Source organism: Perissodus microlepis, chromosome 8 (genome assembly GCF_051167445.1).
Source record: "Perissodus microlepis isolate ML-2025 ecotype Zambia chromosome 8, ASM5116744v1, whole genome shotgun sequence".
In the NCBI taxonomy this organism is placed as follows: Eukaryota; Metazoa; Chordata; class Actinopteri; order Cichliformes; family Cichlidae; genus Perissodus; species Perissodus microlepis.
This window is the reverse complement of record NC_140468.1, coordinates 25,875,782-25,898,154: the sequence shown is the minus strand read 5'-3', so window position 1 is coordinate 25,898,154 and position 22,373 is coordinate 25,875,782. Positions and strand designations below refer to the sequence as shown.

The 22,373-nt window shown below is 40.2% G+C and overlaps 1 protein-coding gene across 1 annotated transcript in view; it reads right to left on the bottom strand.

The window, feature by feature from the left end:
- Positions 1-22,373, bottom strand: part of dnah9 (dynein, axonemal, heavy chain 9) — a 164,070-nt gene that overhangs the window by 92,082 nt on the left and 49,615 nt on the right. Inside the window, exons 34-46 of the mRNA XM_084938413.1 lie at positions 22,225-22,329; positions 16,870-17,027; positions 15,319-15,457; positions 12,690-12,977; positions 8,903-9,113; positions 8,680-8,807; positions 8,263-8,371; positions 7,651-7,798; positions 6,929-7,103; positions 5,926-6,099; positions 4,724-4,931; positions 3,206-3,371; positions 2,397-2,499 (exon numbers count right to left, since the gene is read on the bottom strand). Coding sequence (XP_084794539.1) covers positions 2,397-2,499; positions 3,206-3,371; positions 4,724-4,931; positions 5,926-6,099; positions 6,929-7,103; positions 7,651-7,798; positions 8,263-8,371; positions 8,680-8,807; positions 8,903-9,113; positions 12,690-12,977; positions 15,319-15,457; positions 16,870-17,027; positions 22,225-22,329 — 2,112 coding nt within the window. The remainder of the gene's footprint in view (positions 1-2,396; positions 2,500-3,205; positions 3,372-4,723; positions 4,932-5,925; positions 6,100-6,928; positions 7,104-7,650; positions 7,799-8,262; positions 8,372-8,679; positions 8,808-8,902; positions 9,114-12,689; positions 12,978-15,318; positions 15,458-16,869; positions 17,028-22,224; positions 22,330-22,373) is intronic.

The window sequence follows — 22,373 nt, the reverse complement described above, 5'->3', positions numbered from 1 at the left end:
TAAATAAATATTTATTTTTCAACTACCACCCTTTAATCATTGCGTCTACTTTCCCTCGCTTCCTCTTCTTGATTTCCAAAGCCAACATCCGAGGTTGCCTAGCTACACTCTCCTCTGACACCACCTTGCAGTCTCCTATCTTTTTTACACTGCACCTTCTGCAGAGGATGTAGTTTACCTCCCACCACTCTTATATGTTATCCTGTTTTCCACACTCTTCCTGAAATATGTGTTCAACACAGCCATTTCCATCCTTTTAGCAAAATCCACTGCTATCGGCCTGTTTACATTCCTCTCCTTAACCTACCCAACAGCTCCTCGTCATCTTTGTTCACTTCATGTCCACTGAAGTCTGGTCCAGTCTCCACTCTCAGTCCACTAGTGATACTCTCTACCACTTCATTCAACTTACTCCAGGAGTCCTCTTTCTCTTCTAACTGACATCTAACTTGCAGGGCACATCCAGTGACAACATTCACCCTTCAATTTCCATCTTCTAACTTCTGATCCTGTTTGGCACTCTTTACCTTTACAACACTATTCACATACTTTTCCTTCAAGCTTCCTACTCAACTTCATATCTACACCATGACAGAACAGTTTGAATCTACCTCCAACGCTCTTGGCCTTGCGTCCCTTCCCAATAATACATCTACTGTCTTTCATTCCACTCTGGCTGCAACCTCCTTCTTAACCTTTCATCTCTATTATTTTCTAGTGGATGGTTTCCCATTTTACATATGGTCTCAGATTAGGCATGACAGTGTTCCCTGGGTCATAACATAGAGGACTCTGTCCTCCCACAGTTTTACTGCTCTTTTGACATTGCTTTTACTGAGACTCTAACTGAAACAACTAGATTCATACAGCAGAGACAGATGTGACAACTGTGAACATGGAAAACAACTCTTCAAAGCATCAAACAAGTTAGTTTTTCTAATGGTTGTTGTTATAAAACATTTCTATCATGACTGTTTGTGCATGCTTTACATAAATGTTATAAATGCCTCTTTGAAGTCATCTTTACATCCCTTTGTAAAGCATTATAAATTACCTTGCGTCTGAATAGTGCTACACGAATAAATTTGACTAGTGTTGTAGTAAATAGACCTAGGCACTTTGCAGTTGTCGAGTTGATCACAAATGCTGACAAAAAGTATTCTCTAGTCAAACAATGAACCCAAGCACACCAACAAATTAACAAAAGAGAGGCCAAAATAGAAGCAAGGTGTTGCAGTGGCCCAGTCAAGCCTACACCTTAATCTATGTGGAATCAGTCGGTGGGACCTCAATAAACAAACATTTCGCCATAACGATGCCATTAATAAAGTTATACAGAACATTATTACTGCACCTAAGCTACTGAATGGGGTGTACATTTTCTTTTACTTTAGACTGAAACCAATGTATTTTAAAAACTAGCAGCTTGATGTGAAGATGACTCCACACCACAACCCAGCTGTGATGTTGCTCTGCTACATTTGTTGGAGACAGGGCTTGATAAACCTGACATCACAGCAAAGCATGTAATAGATACGCTGGCTGGATATACTGTAAATAATGGAAGTGGAGCTGCTCTGCTGGAAAAACTATGTGATGATATGGTTTTTAAAATCACCCACATCTTTTTTCTGTATTGTATATTAAAAATACCAAACAATATGCCTACACTTCTGCTACATCTGTGAATCAGTACTGAGTGGTGACTTGTAATATCACATTACAATGTCCTCATCATGCTGCACACTGGCTTGTTATGTTTCTAATACTATATATTTGCAGAAGTTGTTTGCAACTTCTTTAACTCTGACCCTGCAATCTTCTGTAGTATAGCCCCTCTGTACGGCAGAAAGCCACATGAATGCATATTGTGGTATTTTCTTTTTTTCTTTTCTAATTTCTTACATTAGATTAGTCGTGTGTGTGATAATGCAAAACCACACAAATAAGCAAGAATAAATGCGGCACCACCCTCAGGCAAACCAGTCTAATTTTCTAAATGCTGAATTATAATGTTGAGAAATGATGGAGTTAACGCTTCCTGAAAGTTTTTTCAAAATCTAATCAACTCTGCATGAATGAACAGACAAATTAACAAAGAGAGAAACAAACAATTTGGCAAATTCACAAGGAAGAAATAAATGACTGTAAAACAGCATATTTAGATTAAGCTTAGTCCTAGACTAAAAGTAAAGGTCAGTGAAAATGGTTTAGGACTGGGCTAAATCCACATCTGCTAAACTTGTCGATAATGGTTCTGAATTCAAACTCAGAAAGCAAATTTAAAGAAAAACTGATAACGTGTGAGATGTAGTGCACGTGAAACCTCAGCAGTGAGTTGCATAACCAATGGATCACAGCGTGCTGGGAGGCCGAATGTGTGTGTGTGTGTGTACCTGCAACCGTGGATTTATGGTGAAGCTGCCAGCTGTGGGGTTCATGCAGGACACGTATTGAACGTTGTGTATTTCCTTCAGAAGCAGCTTATTACGCTCATACCTGGGAGTCCACACACACATGCAGAAAAAAATCACTCTTTAACAGTCTTGCATGCGGAAAAATACTCATGCCCCCTGTCTCTAATACACACACACACGCACACCCACACACACACACTTTTGCAGATATGGATGCCTCAGCTCCCACTTAAGCTGGCGTGGCACAGCAGCATCCTCCTTCCTCTAAATTTCATACCTGAAATCCTCCTAGCATATCTCTAATGGGCTGACCGTGTCTAAGCCAGTTAGCCTGTGTCTGACGCAGTGGAACCATGTTCAGAATGGCTTCACTGTGTCAGAGAGATGAGCAACAAAATCCTTTTAAGGCGAATCACACAAGCCTGCTCCCACATTTGACTTTTGACACTCATAAAAGTTGTAGCATATTGATACTAAGGCAGGGATTTCTGTGAATACTAAAATGAAGGAGTTTTCAGAGGAAAGCGGCGAATTATTAACATTTCACAGCTATCAGCTGCTGGCACTCAATTATCTGAATGATCCTTTTATCTGTTAATACAGGGAGAAATTGTCAAAACTGTCCATCATTTGAGCAATTAAAGCGGTGCTGATGTAGCATTTTCTGAAAATCACCTCTGACAGCACAACCTATAAGTATAATGTTGCTCCTTCAAACAGCACGTGTATATTCTCTCCCATACATGTGTGGATACTGCACAGCTACATGATAAATGACAGCGCCTTACCAGTGGTTGTAGTCCATGTGTTGGCGTATTAGTGTATGAGGCTGAACCGTGCCATATGCATCCACCTCAGGCATGTTCATGTCGTCTATGAAGTAGATCAGTCTTCTGCTGCCTGGGGGTCCGTAGTTGCGCCCTGCTTTCTTCTCAAGGGGTTTTTCTAACACAGCTGTGCGGGAGATGAATGAAAGAGCGGACAGCAGAAAGAGGAAAATCAGCACAGAGGAAACTGTAACTGAAAAACAGCATTTACGGAGTAGCTTCGAATCTGGGAGTTGGGGTCATTTTGACTTTAGAAGAACACCTAAGGCAATGATAACTAATATGTAAGAAAAATGATTCCACTATACAAAATATAATTTTCTATTATTCTCTTTTTGCTTTTGTAGTATTTTTAACTTTTTAGGTCTCAGTGTCATTTACATTAAAAGAAGAAAAAAAAGAAAAATATTAATTGACATTTCAAGTGAGCTGCAACATGCAAAGAGCAGTTAGACATTTCTGTGTGTTAAGCACTGACAAGCAAAAAACACAAGGACACAGGGTACAGGCACTAAAGCAGTCTGAGGTGTCCCAATATGGAAAATAAAGATTCGGATCAGCAGCATTACCCATGCTACATTTGCGTGGATGTACGTATGTATTTCTTTTGATAAACTGTATCTTCAACCTTCGAAGGCCCAAGTTGTCATGACGACCCTGACACTAACTCTAAGGCAATTGTCTCTGATGACTTAGACTTCACAGAGTTAACCAGCAGCTAAAGACAAACGCAGATTTGTTATTTATATTTGCAGTAATTTACATTTGGCTGCTCTGTTCTGGGACTGTATGTCCTGACAGAGACCCCAACACAGAAAAGACCAAGTATCCCTGATTAAAGATCATATACATATCCTTTAACATAAAAATATTCTACTTTTTTTTCTCTTTTCTTTTCTTTTTTTTTTTTTTACAATATTTATGTAAAACAAACTGTAAAATTATGTAAAATAACTTTTATATTAATGTTGATGTTTTCAAATTTTCTGAGTAACCTTACAGAAACACAGCTATGGCTATATAAATCATGCAATCATGATTTCATATGTCTCTCTGTAAGGATCACTGTGAGTTGGTCAGCATCAGTAGAAGAAATACTGGTGACTTCCAGTGCTACCCCTCAGTCTCCAAGTAAACACATTTATGAGATAAAAATCCTCTGTAGCCACATTCTTAAGTTATCACATTCACAAAACTTGACCTCTGACCTTGACCTTGAGGTCGAAGCCACTAAGATTCAAAATCATTGCAGATTTTTAGTAGATACACGATGGTATCAAAGTCACGAACTGCCTGCATAGCCGGCTTGGTGAAATCAATACTCTATCAGTCTTCTATGAATGAGGGGTAAAAAAACTAACTCCATCAGTACTATGAGCTCATGAAACAGCTTAGCACAGTTATTTAATCAATTACAGTCCTTCAGATGCACAGCTTAAACAGAGAGGTGTGCTATTTGCCATTTTAAATTGTTCCTACCTTGAAGCATAGCAGATGTGGTATAATAGTTAAAAGGGACATTTTTGATCATATATTTCTCTGCGTCCAGTGATCCCAGTTTTTCCCCAACCAGAACAGACTTCCCGGTGCCAGCGTTTCCAACAAGCATGACAGGCCTTCGGTACTCCAGCAGACGGTCCAAGAAGTAACGAACTCGAATGGTCTCTGTAGTGTGGACCAGGCATGCCTGCAACATGGGAATCATTCACAAATATTTGATACACATTGTCTGATGGGAACACTAGTAAAAGACTGTTCAGTGTCGTTATTATACCTCATACATTCCTTGTTATTCTATACCGTTTTGTTTCCTCGTATTCCTAATTGTCTAAATTGTGTAATATTGCAAAACCGCTCCTTTGTCCTTTGTGTGTTTGTTACCTGATTTGCATTGTGAGTGCCCACCAATGTACAAGATCAGATTGTATTCAAGAGTTGGATTATGGTATTATCTTTTACTCTGCCTCTATCCTGTTTTTCACTGGCTGGGCCCACGTCCTCATTTTAGGTTTGACAGCGTTTTAGTAGATAAAGGTGAATGGCTTGGACATGAATTTAGTTGCGGTTTGGGGAAGGCATCGAAGCAGCGGCTCCCGGGCCTGGCAGATCCCCATAGAAGTAAAGAAGTTAAAGAAGTGAAAAGGGGAGGGGGGGTGGGGCACGTAAATGAGAATGAACGGCTTGTAGAACTGGGGGAACCTATATAGATGAGAACCGGAAGGAGCGTGTTTGGAGGTGTGGTCCAGCTCCTGAAATTCAGATACTTTATCTCCAATTGAGTCCCCATCCTGCTGCTATGCACAACAGGAAGAACACAATAAAGACTTTGAATTACCTTAACCATATCTCTAGTGTAGCTACTTTAAATTCTAGGTGTATTATTCTGATCACTTTTTCTCATGTGGACAGGTCTTTAAAACATTAGCTATGGTTGACATAAAGACATAAAGCAATTTTTAACAGTAGTTTTTATTTAAAGGGATAAGTTTTGGATCATACAAATTAATGTTAGTTTAAATGTTTAATAATAACTGCCAACATTAATGCCTTGAGGTTTTTCAAGATGGCTAGCGATTAGCTGGTTGGAACATTTAGTCTCGTAAATAGCACATAAAACCTAAGAAAGCAAAGAATGAAAGAAAACACACAAAAAAGCATCTAATCTAAAACCTTTGTTGTACCTGAAGTGGTGTGTCTGCATCCATCTCAAACTTGGGCACCATCTTGGACCAGGGTTCAAACTTCTTACTCTTGGGGTCGATGTAGTAATCAAACACGGTGCCCTGGGTAGGGAACTTGATGGTTTTGAACTCGGTCACCCACCACTTGCTGAACTCCACTCTGTAGTCAACCAGCTGTGCTCACACAGAGCACACATGCAGAGACACAGAGGGTAGGCGAGCGGTCAATACTCTAAAATGACTTCCCCTCTGCTTCTTTTCTGTACAGTAGCGATGGATCTATGTGTTTGATTTATACTGGTGCGAATGCAAACCAGAGGACAAATAAATGGCAGCAATATAGTGATCCAGCTACAGCAGATGAAGGGTGGAAAATAAGAGATGGCAGGCGTATCTATGCATCTCTGCGATTCAGACGGTGAAGTAGCCTCATCACCTGCTGGCTGGCAGCTCCTTGCCTTCCTCTCTGCCTCCCCACTCCTTCCTACCTGTCTTCTCTATTCACTACCAACTCTCCAGTCAATAAAACCACTTAGCATTTAAATGCATCTGTGATGGGAAAATAAAGTGGAGTACATTTGTACCAAGGGGAAAGCAGTTTTATCCCATAACTTAGACGGACGCGCTTACTGTACGGCACTAACTGGATTGCTTAGCAACTGTTCGCCATGGCTCTCCTGCTGATTTAAATTCAGCCAGTCTGTGTGTTGTTCAGGGGGAATGGAGTCCACTTCATTTTCAGATGAAGATCTCTCCCTTTTAAAACCCCTGCCATTTATTCAACTGAAAATAGCATTGAAATGACTTTTCACGAATAGAGACGCAGAGTTGAGTTGCATAAGAGCCATCACGGATGGAATAATACCAAGAAATACCAAGTGCAAGAAACTTTTTCAGGAAGGGGTTATGGGAAAAAAAAATATTCAGCTGTTTCAGTTATTTCCCATTCTTTTCCTTCTTTATGCAACCACTTATCTCACATGCCTAGAGCCCTATGCAGTACCTGGTCTTGAAACATGGCCCCTCCAAAGGCCCAGACCGCAGCAAAGACAAAATAGAGCTCATAAAGTTCTTTGGCACAGTCTGCCGGGGTGTTTTCTGGAGTCAGAAGACATTCCAGCAAGTAGCACAGCATCTGGACCACACTCTGCTCAGGGATAGGGATGATCTTCTTAAACCTGAACAAAGATAGACGCATTACATCACATGATTCAAGCATTGTAGTCATCTCATGTTGCTCATTCAGTACATAAAGGAACAACTGTGTACACAGCAAACAATAAAATGTTAAACTCTGGTGTTACAATCTGCAGTTTTGAATTGGATCACATGTTTCTTTTCCTCATTTAACAGAACAAACACAGCTTCTTTCAATTGAACACACTGAATTATGTTGAAGTCCAAGAAAAGAGATGACATATTTATGAGCTGTGGCACAGTGGTTCCATACACACTGTCTCACATTGTGAACAAATTTGCCCTCCTCTGCTTCCTGTTTTTGCTGTGTGCTCTAATAGGAGCAGTGATGGAGGTGTTGGAAGAGGCGAGTGGTCCTGTATAGAAAGCACCATCCAATTCTGCTGACTCAGTCCGTGTTTGCTCGTCTAACACGCCCACTTAGTACCATTTGTTACGTGTTATGTCACACCCCAACATCCTGCGTCAATATATGACTCCATGTACTTCCTGTTACAGTGGCACAAAGCCACAGAGGAGCTGCGTTACCTCGACCTGAGTGCTTCCAGGCAAGGTGGGATATACTTGTCAAAGAGAATGGTCAGGTTGGCCTTCTCTGACTGGACTTTCCTCTTGTCGATCCAGCTTGACACTGGTGGATTCCACCCAAGGTCTGCTGGGTTTATGTAAAGGATGCCTGAAAAAAACATAGAGTAAGATTTAAATTTATCACATTCAGGTTTACAGTGTTTATAACAGGGCTGGATTTGGGCAACGATATTTTTTGGACTTCTGCTGAACCCCCCACCCTACCTTCCATGCACCAAGCATGCCGTATATAAAAGATGGATGGAACCACTATGACATCAGCCACTGATTTTGGAGCTTTTGCACCTTTTGGCCACTGCAACTTCATTTTTTGGAGCTAGAAGTGACCATACCTGAACGAGAGGGTGGAGTGCTAAGCTATTAGCTAACGCTACCCAGCTTGGTTCACAAGTTCACAAACACACATATTGTTAATTAGAGCTATGTGACAGACACACAAAAGAATTAAATCATATTTAACTTAGTGGCCCACAGTGAATTTGGTCCTTTGGTTTGGTCCTTATCAGAAGAGCAAAAGTAAAACAGTGAGAAAAGAGGAATAACAAGAACTACCCGCTCTGGATACAGTAGCAGGGGTGGCAGTGCGAAGGTGGCTGATCTCAAACACCAGCCTCATGGTGGGGTTCAAAGGGATCCGCTCATTACTGGCCAGAGTCAGCACCTAACAAGAGGGGAAAGCAGATTTTCACACACAGAAATAACAGAAATAACTTAAACAGAATGTGTTCTTTTTGTGCCTGGCACACAGACCAAGCCTCTTTTTACATGCAGACACCGTTATTCACTCTCTTATTCAGAGAGTACAAACAGTTTACTATCCTTTCGTATCAGTGATGAGTCAACCACGTTCCCTTTTCATATCTGAATGCTGGTTTAGTGAACAACAGACAGTCTTTTATTCTGTGTCAAACTGACATTTTCATTAAATCAATACAAGCGCACACTCGCATGTGTTTAATTCAATAGCACCTTGTTGTCATCCATGACTGTATTGAGTGACTCAATCCACATTGGGTCAATGTCTCCATCCAAAACAATCCACTTTGGTCCGCCGTGACAAATGTTGGCCAATTCGCGCATTATATTGGAGAACAGACCTGCAGGAAGGACATGAGACATTTTGGATGTTTGAGACAGGTCACTAAACACTTTGCACTGATCACATTGTATCTGTGAAGGACTCTGTAATCACCATCTTTCCACTCTCGGGTTGCTGGGTTGATGATGCCAAAGAGCTCGTCATTGGTCACAGCCTTAGGGTTGAGGTCTGCCCACACGGGCCGACGCTTCATGTTCTGATAGGTCCTGTGGAGTGACCTCATCACCTGGCTCTTCCCAGTGCCTGCATTCCCTATCACAAACACAGAGTGACGCACTGCCAGCAGTTCATCCAGCTGCACCACCTAATAGACAGACACAGTTTAACATTAGAAATTCTTTTTTGTATATAGACACAAAGAAAACATAACACCGAGGACTAAATTCCCTTACAAAATATGCAAATATGTAGCTTTCTGTGTACCCTGTGGTGTGCAGTCTACTGCAACTCCTCCTTGTTATTCTGCTATAATATATATGCAGAATGACAGGAGTGTGATGCATTGCAGTGCAGCGCAGCAGCTTAGTACACTGTTCACAGACCACGATAAATGACAGCAGTTGTTTTCAGGGAGGACAGATCTCTGCACATACTACTATGTCTGCATAATCAAAATGCCACCCAATCTATTTTACACAGTATAATTATGTGTCCTCCTCTGAAAACCAATTTAATGAATTAAAAAGACATTTTAATATAGCATTAATAAATGCAGGCACACAAATATGCAGACAATTAAACAGAACTGATAGAGAAGGGCATTTGGTCAGTCTCCACCAAGACCAAGTTTTGATGTTATTTGGATCTCCTTTGTTTCCTTTTCATATGCTCCACCTCGCCTCTTGTTTTATGGTGCTCGGTTTGCTAGTTTTGTGAAATCCAGAACTATTTTCTGTTGCAACAAGAGCAAGGATTTCCCTAACAGATGGTATGGGCCCAAAGAGCCCTGATCTCAGCACTATGGAGTCAGTCTGGGTTTACTTTGAAAATACAGAAGAAACTGAAGCAGACTAAATCTACAAAAGAACAGTGGGAGGTTCTCCAAGATTGTCTAAAGCAGCAGTGCATAAGGAGAAGTGATGCTGCTTTGAATGTAAATATTAGGTCAATATTAGGTTGTCTCTGCCCAACCATCTTTTTACGGTCTTTCTATTTTCTTCGCTCTTTTCAGGTCTTGTTGTTGGCCCCGTGTTTCTCTGTATGTTTCTGGCAGGGCGTCATTAAATACCCCATTAACTAACCATGTACTTAATCAAGTTACTATAATCCAGCTCTTATTGAATGATTGAAGATTGTTACTAAAGACTGGACACAAAACACTATATGTCAGGTTGTAGTTTACTTGTCTTGTTTAGAGGGCCCTCATTAGTGAAAGACATTATTTGTCTCCCTGTGTCTCAGTTAAGCTACCAGCCCGACAGCACTGCACACACCTTGCTTCCAGCTCTCTCACCAGTCTGACTTGCTCTCAACCTCAAGACACTAGCTGACTTGCCCCCCAGCCAAACATTCAATTCAACTGCACCTAGCCAACAAAAAACACAACTTTCAAGTCACAAATAAACCTTATTTACTGTAACCCCTCACTTTCCCCACTTTTATAACATATTTATTTGTTTTAGCTTTTTCTCTCATCTTTTGTATAAAAAAAACCCCCATTCAAATCTGTTTATGGCATTAAAAGGATACTTTTTTCCCCACAGTAATATGTACCTACACTGGTTAACCATAACATTAAAGCTGTATAGTACTTTATAGATTTAATCCATCATAATATATGCAGTATAGAAAGTTTTCTGTACTATTTTTAGTACTATCTATAACTATCATGAAGCACAGTCCTCTCGTACTCTTTAAAATCCAGGGTGAGCGCACTGCTAATGTGTATCACTATTTTATCCCAGGCCATGAAGTTATTGGTACCTAAACCAAAGTCACAAAGGAAAAAGTACAAAGTGAGTAAAAATGAGGGAGTAACTTTAAAATGAAACAAGAAAGCAGAACACAAAACTCTCAAATTGGGATATGAACTGTAGCCTGGCTGAGAAACTTGTTTATTACACCGCCACCCTTCCTGCCTCCTTATCGAGACTCTTTAAAACAGGACCATTAGCCCGGTTTTCAATATTGCTGTGCACTGATGCATTGAGGCACCAGTGCCAATGGGCACCTTGTACATATATCTGCAATACTCACCTCTTATAACAAAAGCACCGCTGTTTGACACACTGGGATAAAAATGCATTTCCCCCTCATGTCACCCAAACTGTTCTGAGTCTGAGGCCACTGGGTTTGCCCTGTAGATGGTATGAATAAAAGTAACACCTAAGTGAATTTTAGGATCCAAGGTTTCTGTCCCTGCAGCTCACAATGAGATGATCAACGTCATCTGTCAGATGATAGAAGTGCTAAAGAATCTGCACTGATAATTACATATTTTGCTAAATGTGTATTTTGATTGTTTAACACTAATGTGTATTGCTGTGATTTGGCTCTATATAAATACAATTGAACTGAATTGAATTGAATTGAAGTATCAGTGTTGTGGATGATCTGTGTGTATTCTTTTGTGTACATAAAGAGAGAGGAGACTTAAAAATTCTATTTTTTAATTGTTTTTCTAATTAAGTTTGCAGAAGTGCTCTTTTAGGATCACAAGACCCTAAACACACAATGCTTTTTAGCTTAATGTTTCAGCAATACACTGCTTTTAAATACAATGTGCTGTTGAAAATGTTGTCAATTAACCTAAATGGCAAACTAGAAATAAAATATCTAAATAGTTTGCTTGTCTTTCACCACAGAAACTGCAGCATTTCTTGATTTTTAGAACTGCAAATTAACTGGCTCCAAAATTCCTTTGTGGGTTCAGACTTCTTCATTTCTGGGTTAACATATTCAGTATGAGTGGACACCACAGAGTGATTTAAAAAAGAGTGACAGAGACAAAAAAAAAGAGAGAAAGATATTTCCTCCCCATTTCCGCTCTAACATACACCCAATCAATGCCATCGACCCGGCTTCTTGGGGCTCCTTCTCCACATCCATTCAGCCAGAGCACAGACAGCTTTGCACTCTCAAAGACCCTGGCTGATTACCACTTTGATGTGCGGAGGACTAATGCTAGCACAGGCTAACACTAAAGGTATGCTCTTGCCCTCCCCCCTTAACGGTCTGAAATCAAAAGGTTTGCTACACAAACATAGAAGTAAAAGTTCAGGCTCTGGGTGTGGACGGTTGTTATTGACCGCTCTGCAATTCTCTCCCTCTCTTGCTCTGTTTCGCCTCCTCTTTGTTTATTTCTGTGGCTGGCTCTCACAATGTCAGGGTTAAGTGGCATGGTGCAGCGCAAGCCTCCATTGATGGAGTGTTATTATGTGGTTCCGTGTCTATTTGACCTGAGGCAGATTGCACTTATTTCCCCTGGTCCTGCGTACATCTGTCTCTGACATACAATGCCTTCTATTGAGAGTCTGTATGTGTGTATCTGTATGTAATATAATGACTAGAATTAGGTCATCAGCTTGGGCACCTGAACTCTCATTGGTTTTCAGCAATATTTGCCCAATTCATCCAGATGCTGGTGTCTTGTTTGACACTAATGTGTATTTCCCAGTGGAACATTATGACATGAGGTAAACAGCTTTTGGAAAGAACTAAGATAAATCTAAATGAAAGTGCTACAACTGTAATATCTATCTAAATTGTTAAAGATGAAACCCCCCATCTTCTCAGACAACTTGTGATTATGTTTGCTTTCATCCTGAGCTTTGCAACTGACTTACACTCATACGGGTCCTTCATTTATTCAGCTGTAATGAAAATACAATTGGATAAACTGCAGCAGATAACCCTGAAGACTGTCAGGGAGTAACCACACCTTTAGTACAAAATTGTCCTCGGCTTGCAACTTCAAGTCCAGGATGGACTCCCTCACGCCCTTCTCAAAGTCCAGGTCTCTCTTCCTGGGGACGTCCAAGGCAGGGAACAAGTCTCCTATTAGTCCCATGAAAACAGGCATGTCATCGGTCACGATCTTCGGAATGTTGAAGTCTCTGAGAGCTCGCATTAGCACCTGGTCCTCAGCTCTGCTGGGGTCTCCTCGCTTCAGAGAGCCGGCCACCACCAGGACTGACTTGATGGCTCGGAGACCCCAGTCATAGTGGTCCTACAGAAATATACACATCGCTCTTATTAGAACCTTTTCCATCGACAAGCTCATCACCTTTTAAAAAATGTTTTTATGGAGGATAATTAAGCAATTCAATCTTAGAGAAATAACAAGACTAAATATGCAACTCTATTTACTTGATCATTTCTGACTTTGTGTAAAAACCTGTACTACCTCAGGTTCAATTTAGAACATATCTAAAGCTGCCACCTGTGTTGGATGACTGTATCTAAAGGCATTTGCATAATGGCAGAAGTATAATATCACACAGTTTTTGACTTCCATCCAGAGGCTCTCCAAATAACATGGGAGAGTAAGGCAACACACACACATACACATACACACACACTCGTTTTCATATCTTTGTGAGGACATCTAATTGACATAATGCTTTCCCTAGCCGCTTATCCTAAGCCTAACCATCAAAAATGAATGCCTAACTCTAACCCTTAGCTTAAAGCTAACCATAACCTAATTGTAACCTTGACACTAAAACCACATTTTGAGCCTCAAAAATGCCTTCAAACTTGTGGGGACCGGGATTTTGGTCCTCATAAGGGCTGTTGGTCCCCACAAGTATAGTAAATTTCCAATTTTTGGTCCCCACAAAGATATTAATAAACGCACACACACACACACACACACACACACACACACACACACACACACACACACTTAAATATAGAAAGAAACCACCAGGTTCACATCAATATGTGCTGTGATTAACTGTTAACCCCCCTTGTTTTCACAATGAAGGAAAAGATAAAGCCATAGATTTTTTGTCATGTAGCTATCAGATCTGCTGCTGCTTCATATTCTGTTGATCAGCACTTGAAGTGTTTAGTCTTATCATATCAGCTAGGCTGTTGGTATCCAGCAATCTAACAGCTATTCGTGATTCAACAGTAAATTGAAGGTGATCAAATGTTTTGTACAAAGCCCTGTGTCCCAAGTTACTCTGAATAAATGTGATTTTCTTTTCAATACACTGATAAAATAAAGTAGAATACAAGTAAAAAATAGTAACTGTGCTGTGATATTGCCTATATTTTAAATGCGTCTATCATAGATTCTGATGATAATACAGTAGGACGATATGAAAACAAAAACAACTGCCCACCATAGTGTCAACTCAAGAAAAGTGGTTGGTATCTGGATGCCTTGGGAATTAATGATGCTGCCGTGTACAGCATGGATGGATCTGGCAAAAAGCGCTGACGCAAAAATGAGATATGAGTGACACGTCCTTCCACCATCACTCTGGTAAACAAATGAATGAAGGAATACGTGTCAAGTGAATGCAATATGAAAATATTCACACTCCAATGAGCGCAGCAGGAGCTTGTCCAAGGATACTTTGACATGCAGACTGGAGCAGTCAGGGATTCAATCACCAACCTGCCCAACTAAATGACCTGCTTTACCTCCTGAGCCACAGTCCCCAAGAAGTGGAAAGGAAAAAAAATAGGAAGGAAAAAAACACAAAAAGGAAAAAAAAGAAACTAACAGAAACATGAAGAATATCTAAGAGTGAACACAAAGGACAGAGGAACAAAGGAGTCAAGAGGAAATGGAGAAAGCAGTAAATGAAAATACAATCATTTAAAACCACTTTCATGGCCAGTCACAAGCCCATGGAGCAGAACTTTTGTAATATTAAAGCCACAATTATGAGGCACTTGTTAAGCTTTAGAAAGTTGTTTTCTGAATCTGCACTTTTCATTGATTTGCAGTTTCAGCCCTTATATGAATTTAGCTTAGAGAAGCAGTCTGTTCATTATCTTTTCATTTCATTGCCTAAGTTGCTAATGTTGGAAAACCCAGGCAAAGAAAACCTAAAAAGGTCATTTTAAAACATTTCTGAAGAACTAGAGATTCATAAAACAGCCATAAAAAGAAATTAGTGTGCTATGACACTTAAACAGGCCTGTGGTCATGGGAAATTCATCCAGAACTGAGGGCTCATAAAATCACTTACCTAAGCTAAGGAGCACCTGTGTAGCTATTAGTCAGCACTGTGAGTGGTTTTATTGCTTTTTTTAAATAACGAAAATTATGGCATAACATGTAAAACAGGAGCAGGGTAAAATAGATTAAAGAAAAATGTTGATGAAATAACATCCAATCCCCCTGCAGCTTCTTATTTATATGCATGTGATACTTCACTCGAACGGTTGGTCACAAGGTTAGCTCTTGCGTGGAGCCTCTGGGTCATTCCTTTATCAGAAGCCGCAATTATAAAAAGAACTTTGTGTCAGCTGCTCAGTTTATAAATGGAAATGGATCTGGGTTTTACTAACCACATCGGCTGCGTTACATCGAATGAAGCAAGCAATACCTGTTTAGACAGCAGCTCTTTGCACAGCGTATAGAGGGTGATAAACTTCCTAGCAAGGACCCGGGCATTAAGGAAGCCTTCAGCCACCAGCATGATTTCACAGATGAGCTCAAAGTCCGGCACCACCATGGCACAAGGTCTGTGTTCAAATGTAAAGAAGGTAGTGACTTTAAGTTGTTTGTTCATACCCATATGGAAAAAAAGAGAAAAAACACTGCTGTTAATTTCCATATGGCTGCCATATGGAGAAATCCTTTGTCACCTACACTACAGCACATCATGGATGGTTCTTATGTAGCTCTTTTCTACTCTATTTGAGCACTCACCTTGCACAACTCGCTTCATTCACCCATCCATACGAGCACTTTTTTCTGTGCTCTATGTAAGTGCTTCTATCTACCATTCACACACATTCATACTACGATGGATGCATCGGACAGCAACTCGGTGTTAGTATCTTCCCCAAGGATATTTAGCATGCAAACTTGAGCAGACAGGAATCAAACCGCCAACCTTCCGATAAATAGGTGTCCTGGTCTACTACCTGGGCTACAGTCATACAGCCCTGCGGACTAATGAGAAAAAAGCCTTGATTGATTGATTGATTGATTGATTGATTGATTGAAAAGCTGAACTTTATGGAAGGTTTGAGTCCCGTTCACACACTCGAAACCCTGAATTAAAACAATTCTGTTAAGTAATGTCTTCACAGTGATCTGAAAGACAGACTCGTTGCCAGTTATCGCAAATGCCTAATTTCAGTTTTGCTGCTAAGGGTGGCAAAGCCAGTTAGTTTAAGGGAGGCACTTACTTTTTTACAGGTTGTTTACCCTTTTCTCTTAACAAATGAAATCATCATTCAAAAACTGTACTCTGTGTTTACTTGGAACAGGACAAACATTTTTTCACTGCACTATAGGGATATTGTTCATACACTGCATAAAATAGAACAATGTCAACATACAGGTCTGAATCCATTACAATTATTTAAGAAAAGTGGCACAGCTCTTCTCCAGTAACACGTATGCAAACACAGCTTATCAGTGAATGTCAACTACAATGTTCAACTTTTTTGTTGTTTTTTACCTTTATGTTATTTAAACAACTGTGAAACAAATTAGAGTTACCACAGTTATTTAATATTTAGTCAGCCAAGAAGGATTAGTTATGTGATATTTTAAATTAAACCCGCTTAAAGACACACAATCATCACCTGAATGTACAAAAGTTGCATTTGTCCATACAAACATGTTCTCCTGATAATCCACAGAAAACACAATTGGCACTTTTCATTAGGCCTACATTATGCTGAAGAAACAGTCCCTACGTATCAATTGTGGTAATTTGAGTAAATAGACTTAGGGAGTCTGAACCACTTTAGTGGCTTGGGGTCTGGACTCTTTCCAGAATTTTGATATGACTTGTACTCTTTATGCATGAGTAAACCCAGGATTAAATATTAACAGATGGATTAACCCAGCTGAAGTAAATGAAAGGATCAAGCTGAATGATCCAAATAAGCGTGCACATTATGAAGATCTTTTGGCCTACCTGAACAGAGCTTTGAGATTCTCAGGAAGCTCGGTCCTGCCAGCGTAGCCTGGATTCATTGTGATGAAGATGCCAACAGAGGGACAAAGATTCACTTCCTCTCCCATGAAGTTAAATCTCTGCTTCTTATCGCGGATGGCATCTTGGATGCTTTTGACCTAATTTCAAAGATAATACAAAATGGAATTAACTGTCGCTGTTGGAACTGGATGCCAACACACAAACATTTTTAGCCCCATTTTTGAGGATTAAAGGGGTATATAGTGTATGTTCCCAAGCAGTAAAAAGGGCACACTCTGTCTACCCCAATTTAAAAAAACAAATACAAAAATGTGTTTTTAATCATCATTTAAGTCAAAATCATGTGATACATTGTGACAAATTACATGGTGTTGCTCGGCTTTTTGGTCACAGTTTAAAAAATGGCATGTTAAAATTATTTTTAAGCTAATTAATGAATAATAATGAAAAAATACAATGAGAATGTTAAACTGCTAATACTCACTTTTACTTAGTACAGCATTGGTTACTGTATACGTTTTGCATCAGTGTCTGCTAGTGCCCGCTTGGGTCAGAGCCATGACATTTGGTAAACTGACAGAGTGTCTGTGTCTGTCTATTGTGGCCAACAGACATTGGACTTGTCTACGGAGGATTTACATGACAATGCACCAACTACATACATGCCAAAGCATAACACGGATATATAATCAAGTCATTACATACATCAACTAATGTGTTGAATCAGAAGTGCTAATATGCAATCTTTGCACAGTTATTCCAATTCAATATCGTCAGGTTCCTACATGTTCAAAGCACTAATGAAATTTCGAGGGTGACCAAAGTTTCCATAATCCATCCTCTAGGCACCAAAAATGTTTGTAAGGAATTTTATAGAAATCCATCCAATAGTTGTCAAAAAATCTTTGGCCAACTACTCTCCCAACAGTGCTATCCCTGCAGGACTTGGGTCCATGGTGCCATGATTTTTCAGTCAACAGTATTTCTCACTTTCATTGGTAGTTTCTTCAGTCACACATCTGGAACTCACCAAATATTCACTCTCTTTGGTTTCTGGTTACCGTGTCGCTATAAATCTCTTGCGGTGTGGACATGTCTTTACAGTATTTTAAACATTCTATTTTGGAACATTGAAAATCAACTTTTGATGAATATGAATACAGTTATAGCATTTGTAACAAACCTAACAGCTGGTAAGCTGGATGGAAATTCAGCACGTCTGCCTTGAGAAATATACAGGCTCGCTCATCCAATATGGCGGCCTCACTGACACACCTTTGTAATAAAAATTCCAACCAATGTGGCATCTACGTGCGGGTAATAGCTATGATTGCAACCGGCTCCCTACCAAACCACGCCAAGCTGAAACTATCTGAAACACAGTTGATATCCCGGCATCAAGTGCAACTCTCATTAACATATTATTAATATCACCAAGCACACAGCAGAGTCGATTTGCAACAGCCTGTCAAATTGTTATGCAGCATGCAACTTTTTTTGCAAAGGGACGCAATTTCATCAATAGTATGAGCATGTTATCAGCCAGGGTTCACTGGATGGATGAACTACCAAAGCCCTGCTTGTCTACATTATGAGGGAATGAGATATCAGAAATGAACTTTCTGTGAGTGTGTATACGTGCATGCATGTGTGTGTCTCGGCCTAAAACTCTGAATCCCAGCCTGTAAGAAGCTTTATGAATTTAACATGCGAGCGGTAGAACAGCGAGTCGACAGCTGGAAAGAGGAGGAACATCTCTTCATGGATGAGTACTCGGCTACAGATCACTCAGTCATACTAACGCAACGGGGAGAGGCAGGAGGGGGGAATGCAAAAACAAACAGGGAAGCTGCATCAGACAAAAAAAAAGAAGAAATAAAAGTTTTTAGGACAACATCAGAGGAGCTTGTGTTTTATATGAAATGGCAGCAGCTCACCACTGCTATCCTACAGGGATAGGAAGGGAAGTAAAACACAAAAATCACATTTAAAAGAAGCTCAAGAAAAGAGGTATGATCCAGAGAGGTCCATTCTTTTTTCCTCTCTGGAGCTAGTGGCTTCAATAAAACAAAATAAAACACATTCAGTGTTTGATGTAACTGAGGCAGAACCCCACCAAGCCATCTCCATGTTATAACAACTGCAGGCCTTTGGTTGGTTTCAGCTTTATTTAATGTAGAACTGGTCCATGCCCAGGCCTCAGCCACGTTTGTCACTGTGCAATGCCACGCGCACCTAATCCATCTTCTTACAGATGGATTAGGTGCATGTGGTATGGTGGGAGATGGCTCTGTGTTGGCTCCTCTCAGGAAGGCTGAGTGCTGGAGTGGGCTGCCAGCTCTCACAGCAGGAGTTTGACGCTCCTCCATTCTCTGGGTCTACTTCTCCACGTAGGAGCCACCGTGATTTATTATTCATTACACCACGCAACACCAATTCATTCTTCTGGCACTTTAAAATTCTCTAAGTACTGTAGACTTCTATGGCTTATGAAGAAAGACTGCTTGACTTTCATTTCTACTACAGGGAGAAGGCCAGAGGAGTGACTGCTAAGTCTAGGGGTGAATAATGATCCTTTGAGGAGCTCTATCTCCATTATCATCATGATCGCAATCAGCATCCTTATCAACTGTGTACATTTTGCTTTGGCAGTAGTGTACATGCATGAAGATAGAGTCAGGACCAACGGTAGGCAGGATTGGAGTACAGCACAGGGACTTGTGAAACCACAGAGAGAGGATCTCTTTGATCGAGGATAACAGAATGGAAGATAGCTGAAAAGCTAGCATCAGCTGAAACACGCAGAGTATGGCTGATTTCTCAAAAGAGTGCTGTTCTCAGAGGGTTAGCTACTGTAGGTCACACAGAGTATACGATGCTCGGTGTAGAGTCTTTTTTTTTTCTCCACGTGTCATTTTGCATGAAGTGAAGAGAGAAAAGGAGCATAACTATAAAGAATGATCAGTTCAGGTCATTCACAGAGCTCCATGTAGTAAAAAAAGAGCACTATCCCAGCTTCTTCTGGGGAAATAATCAACCCTATTGTGAAGCACAAACGTTAATTCACTAATCAATTTTAGGCCACTTGAGATCAGTAAGACCAACTGAAAACCAGGTTTGGCCACTATGTGACTTTACCCAAGGGCTTCTTTCAAGAAAATGTTGTTATACCCAGTGGATGCTGCAACTGTGGGGGTGGGGTGATTCAATACAATTTAATGGTGCACTCGATTCATGCACTCGAGTCATGTAGCGCAACCCACTTTCTTTACACTAATTAGTGATTGTGCAGTGGCACAGAGAGAACAGAGGAGCTTTGTATGTGCAGCTCTGGAAAAAAAAAGCGAGAAGCAGCAAGGACTTTATATGTTTTCCAATTCTGGGAAAGTACCAAATCAAAGTAGACCTTTTTGATATACGAATGATTTAGCTTACCTTTATTAGTGGACATAAGTGGATGGGCATCAGCAAAACAGGTAAAACAGTACTATTAATTTAGATTTCCCTAGTTTTTTATAGTCCATTTTTTAACTGCCTTATAGTTTTTCAGGCTGCATATGTGTAAATAGCAGTTCCCCCATTTTTAGGCCTGGTGGATCACTGAGGTTGTAATATACTGCCCAAAATTATGGGTACAATACGTGCACAGCTGTCAGGTTCCCCACATACATTTATGAAGTACTGTTTGTTTTTCAAACCAATTAATCAGACATGTAAACATACAGTAAGCATAAAGATGTTAATCTTTATGTTAACATAAAGATTAACATCTTTATCCTCTGTTTTGTAAAAGATGGAAATCAGTCCAATGAGAATGTTCATGTAATGACCTACCAGTTCCTATTAGTGAACACTTTGAATTGTGCTGTAATGGGTCGTTGTTTACCAACCAATCACAACATATTTGTCCAATTCCCCAATTGTACTGTAAACACGACAGTGACACAACTAGCATGTTTGCCCTATGGCACTATATTATCAAGAGGAACATTCATTTGCGCTTATGTTTCTGTCCAACTGTTGTTGTTGTTGTGGTCTCTGGAGGGGCTACAGTAAATTTTGCACTGGCTTTAGCTGTTCAGCTCTCTTTTTTTCTGGCTCAGGTTGGAACCACCTTATGCATGTACCATAAAATGAATACAGAAACTTTCAAGACAATGCAACGTCAAGCATAAAAATACACAGATTTTAATGAGGAACGGCGTGTCAATCATCCTTGATCTTTGACACAGTGTTTCTGAGTTTATGTACCTGAATTTATGTATTTTTTTTTAATTTAAATTATTTTCATTTTTATTCTCGGCATACCTAGTGTTTATATTTGCTTCTGGTATGCTTGTATGTATTTCCTTGAGTCTTGAGTTCTTATTTCCAGTTTGTATCCAAGTTTAGCTCTAACCTCAGTGTTTCTTTTTCTATCCTCTTCTGTCAGTTCCCTCATATTAAGTTCATTCATGTGCTTCCCACTCCTCGCTTCCTGTTGATTTTGGGAGTTATTTATCTCTAGTGTCTTGCATTTAGTATTATATTCCCTCCTGACTTGTCTTTGATCACTATCCCCTGAGTCTCATTACCCATCTTGTGTATAGGTAGTCCCGTGTGTTCACTTTAGTCCTCGTCACGGTGTCTGTTATCTCACCTCGTGTTCTTTCAGCCAGTTGTTTTGTATTTTAGTTTCCATTAACTTCCACTGGTCATCACTGCTTGGACTTTGCTTTTGCTGAAATAAAGGTTAGTTTTTTGAAACTTCTGCCTACCTGAGAGCCTGCATTTGGGTGGGTATCATGTGATTTATAACTGAATTATAGGAAAACTGAAGATTATGTTAGAAGGTTAAAAAAATATTATGGTGTTTTTTGTTTTGTTCTGTTTTTAATTTATGGATGACAAAAGGCCAGGTTGAAGGTCAGTTGTATCAGGAAAAACTGTAAGATGATTTTTCTACATTTTGTTGGCAAATAAAGAATATTTTGCTACCTGTTCTCTGAGTGTTTGATGTCAGTCCATCTGAGTTGCAAAGATTGCTACTAATGTTGCTTGCAAAGTTAAGCTGGGGAGGCAGTTTTCCCTCTTCAACTCTCAAATCAGATCACAGAAGGCTCCAATTATAAAGAAGCTCTGGGGTGCAAAGGTGGCAGCCTTGGTAGATTAGTGTTATAGCTGAAAAAAATATACTTGGAATTGGTTATGAAGAGGCCGTTTCCTCGAACAGCAGTGTTTTCAAGGGCTTTTCACTAGAGCTTGATTGAGTTGGACCACAAATAAAATGCACACACGGTGCTCTCAATCAACTCCACCTGCAAATACCTGAGGGGGAGGGGGAGGGAATCGTACCTGTACAGCCACCACAGAAAGCACCTCCACAGATATCCTGTTAAACTCGTCAAAGCAGCCCCAAGCTCCTGTCTGAGCCAGGCCTTTGTAGATGTTCCCACAGGACTGTGGACACAAAGAGACAAATATTCAGACACATTGGGGCAGGA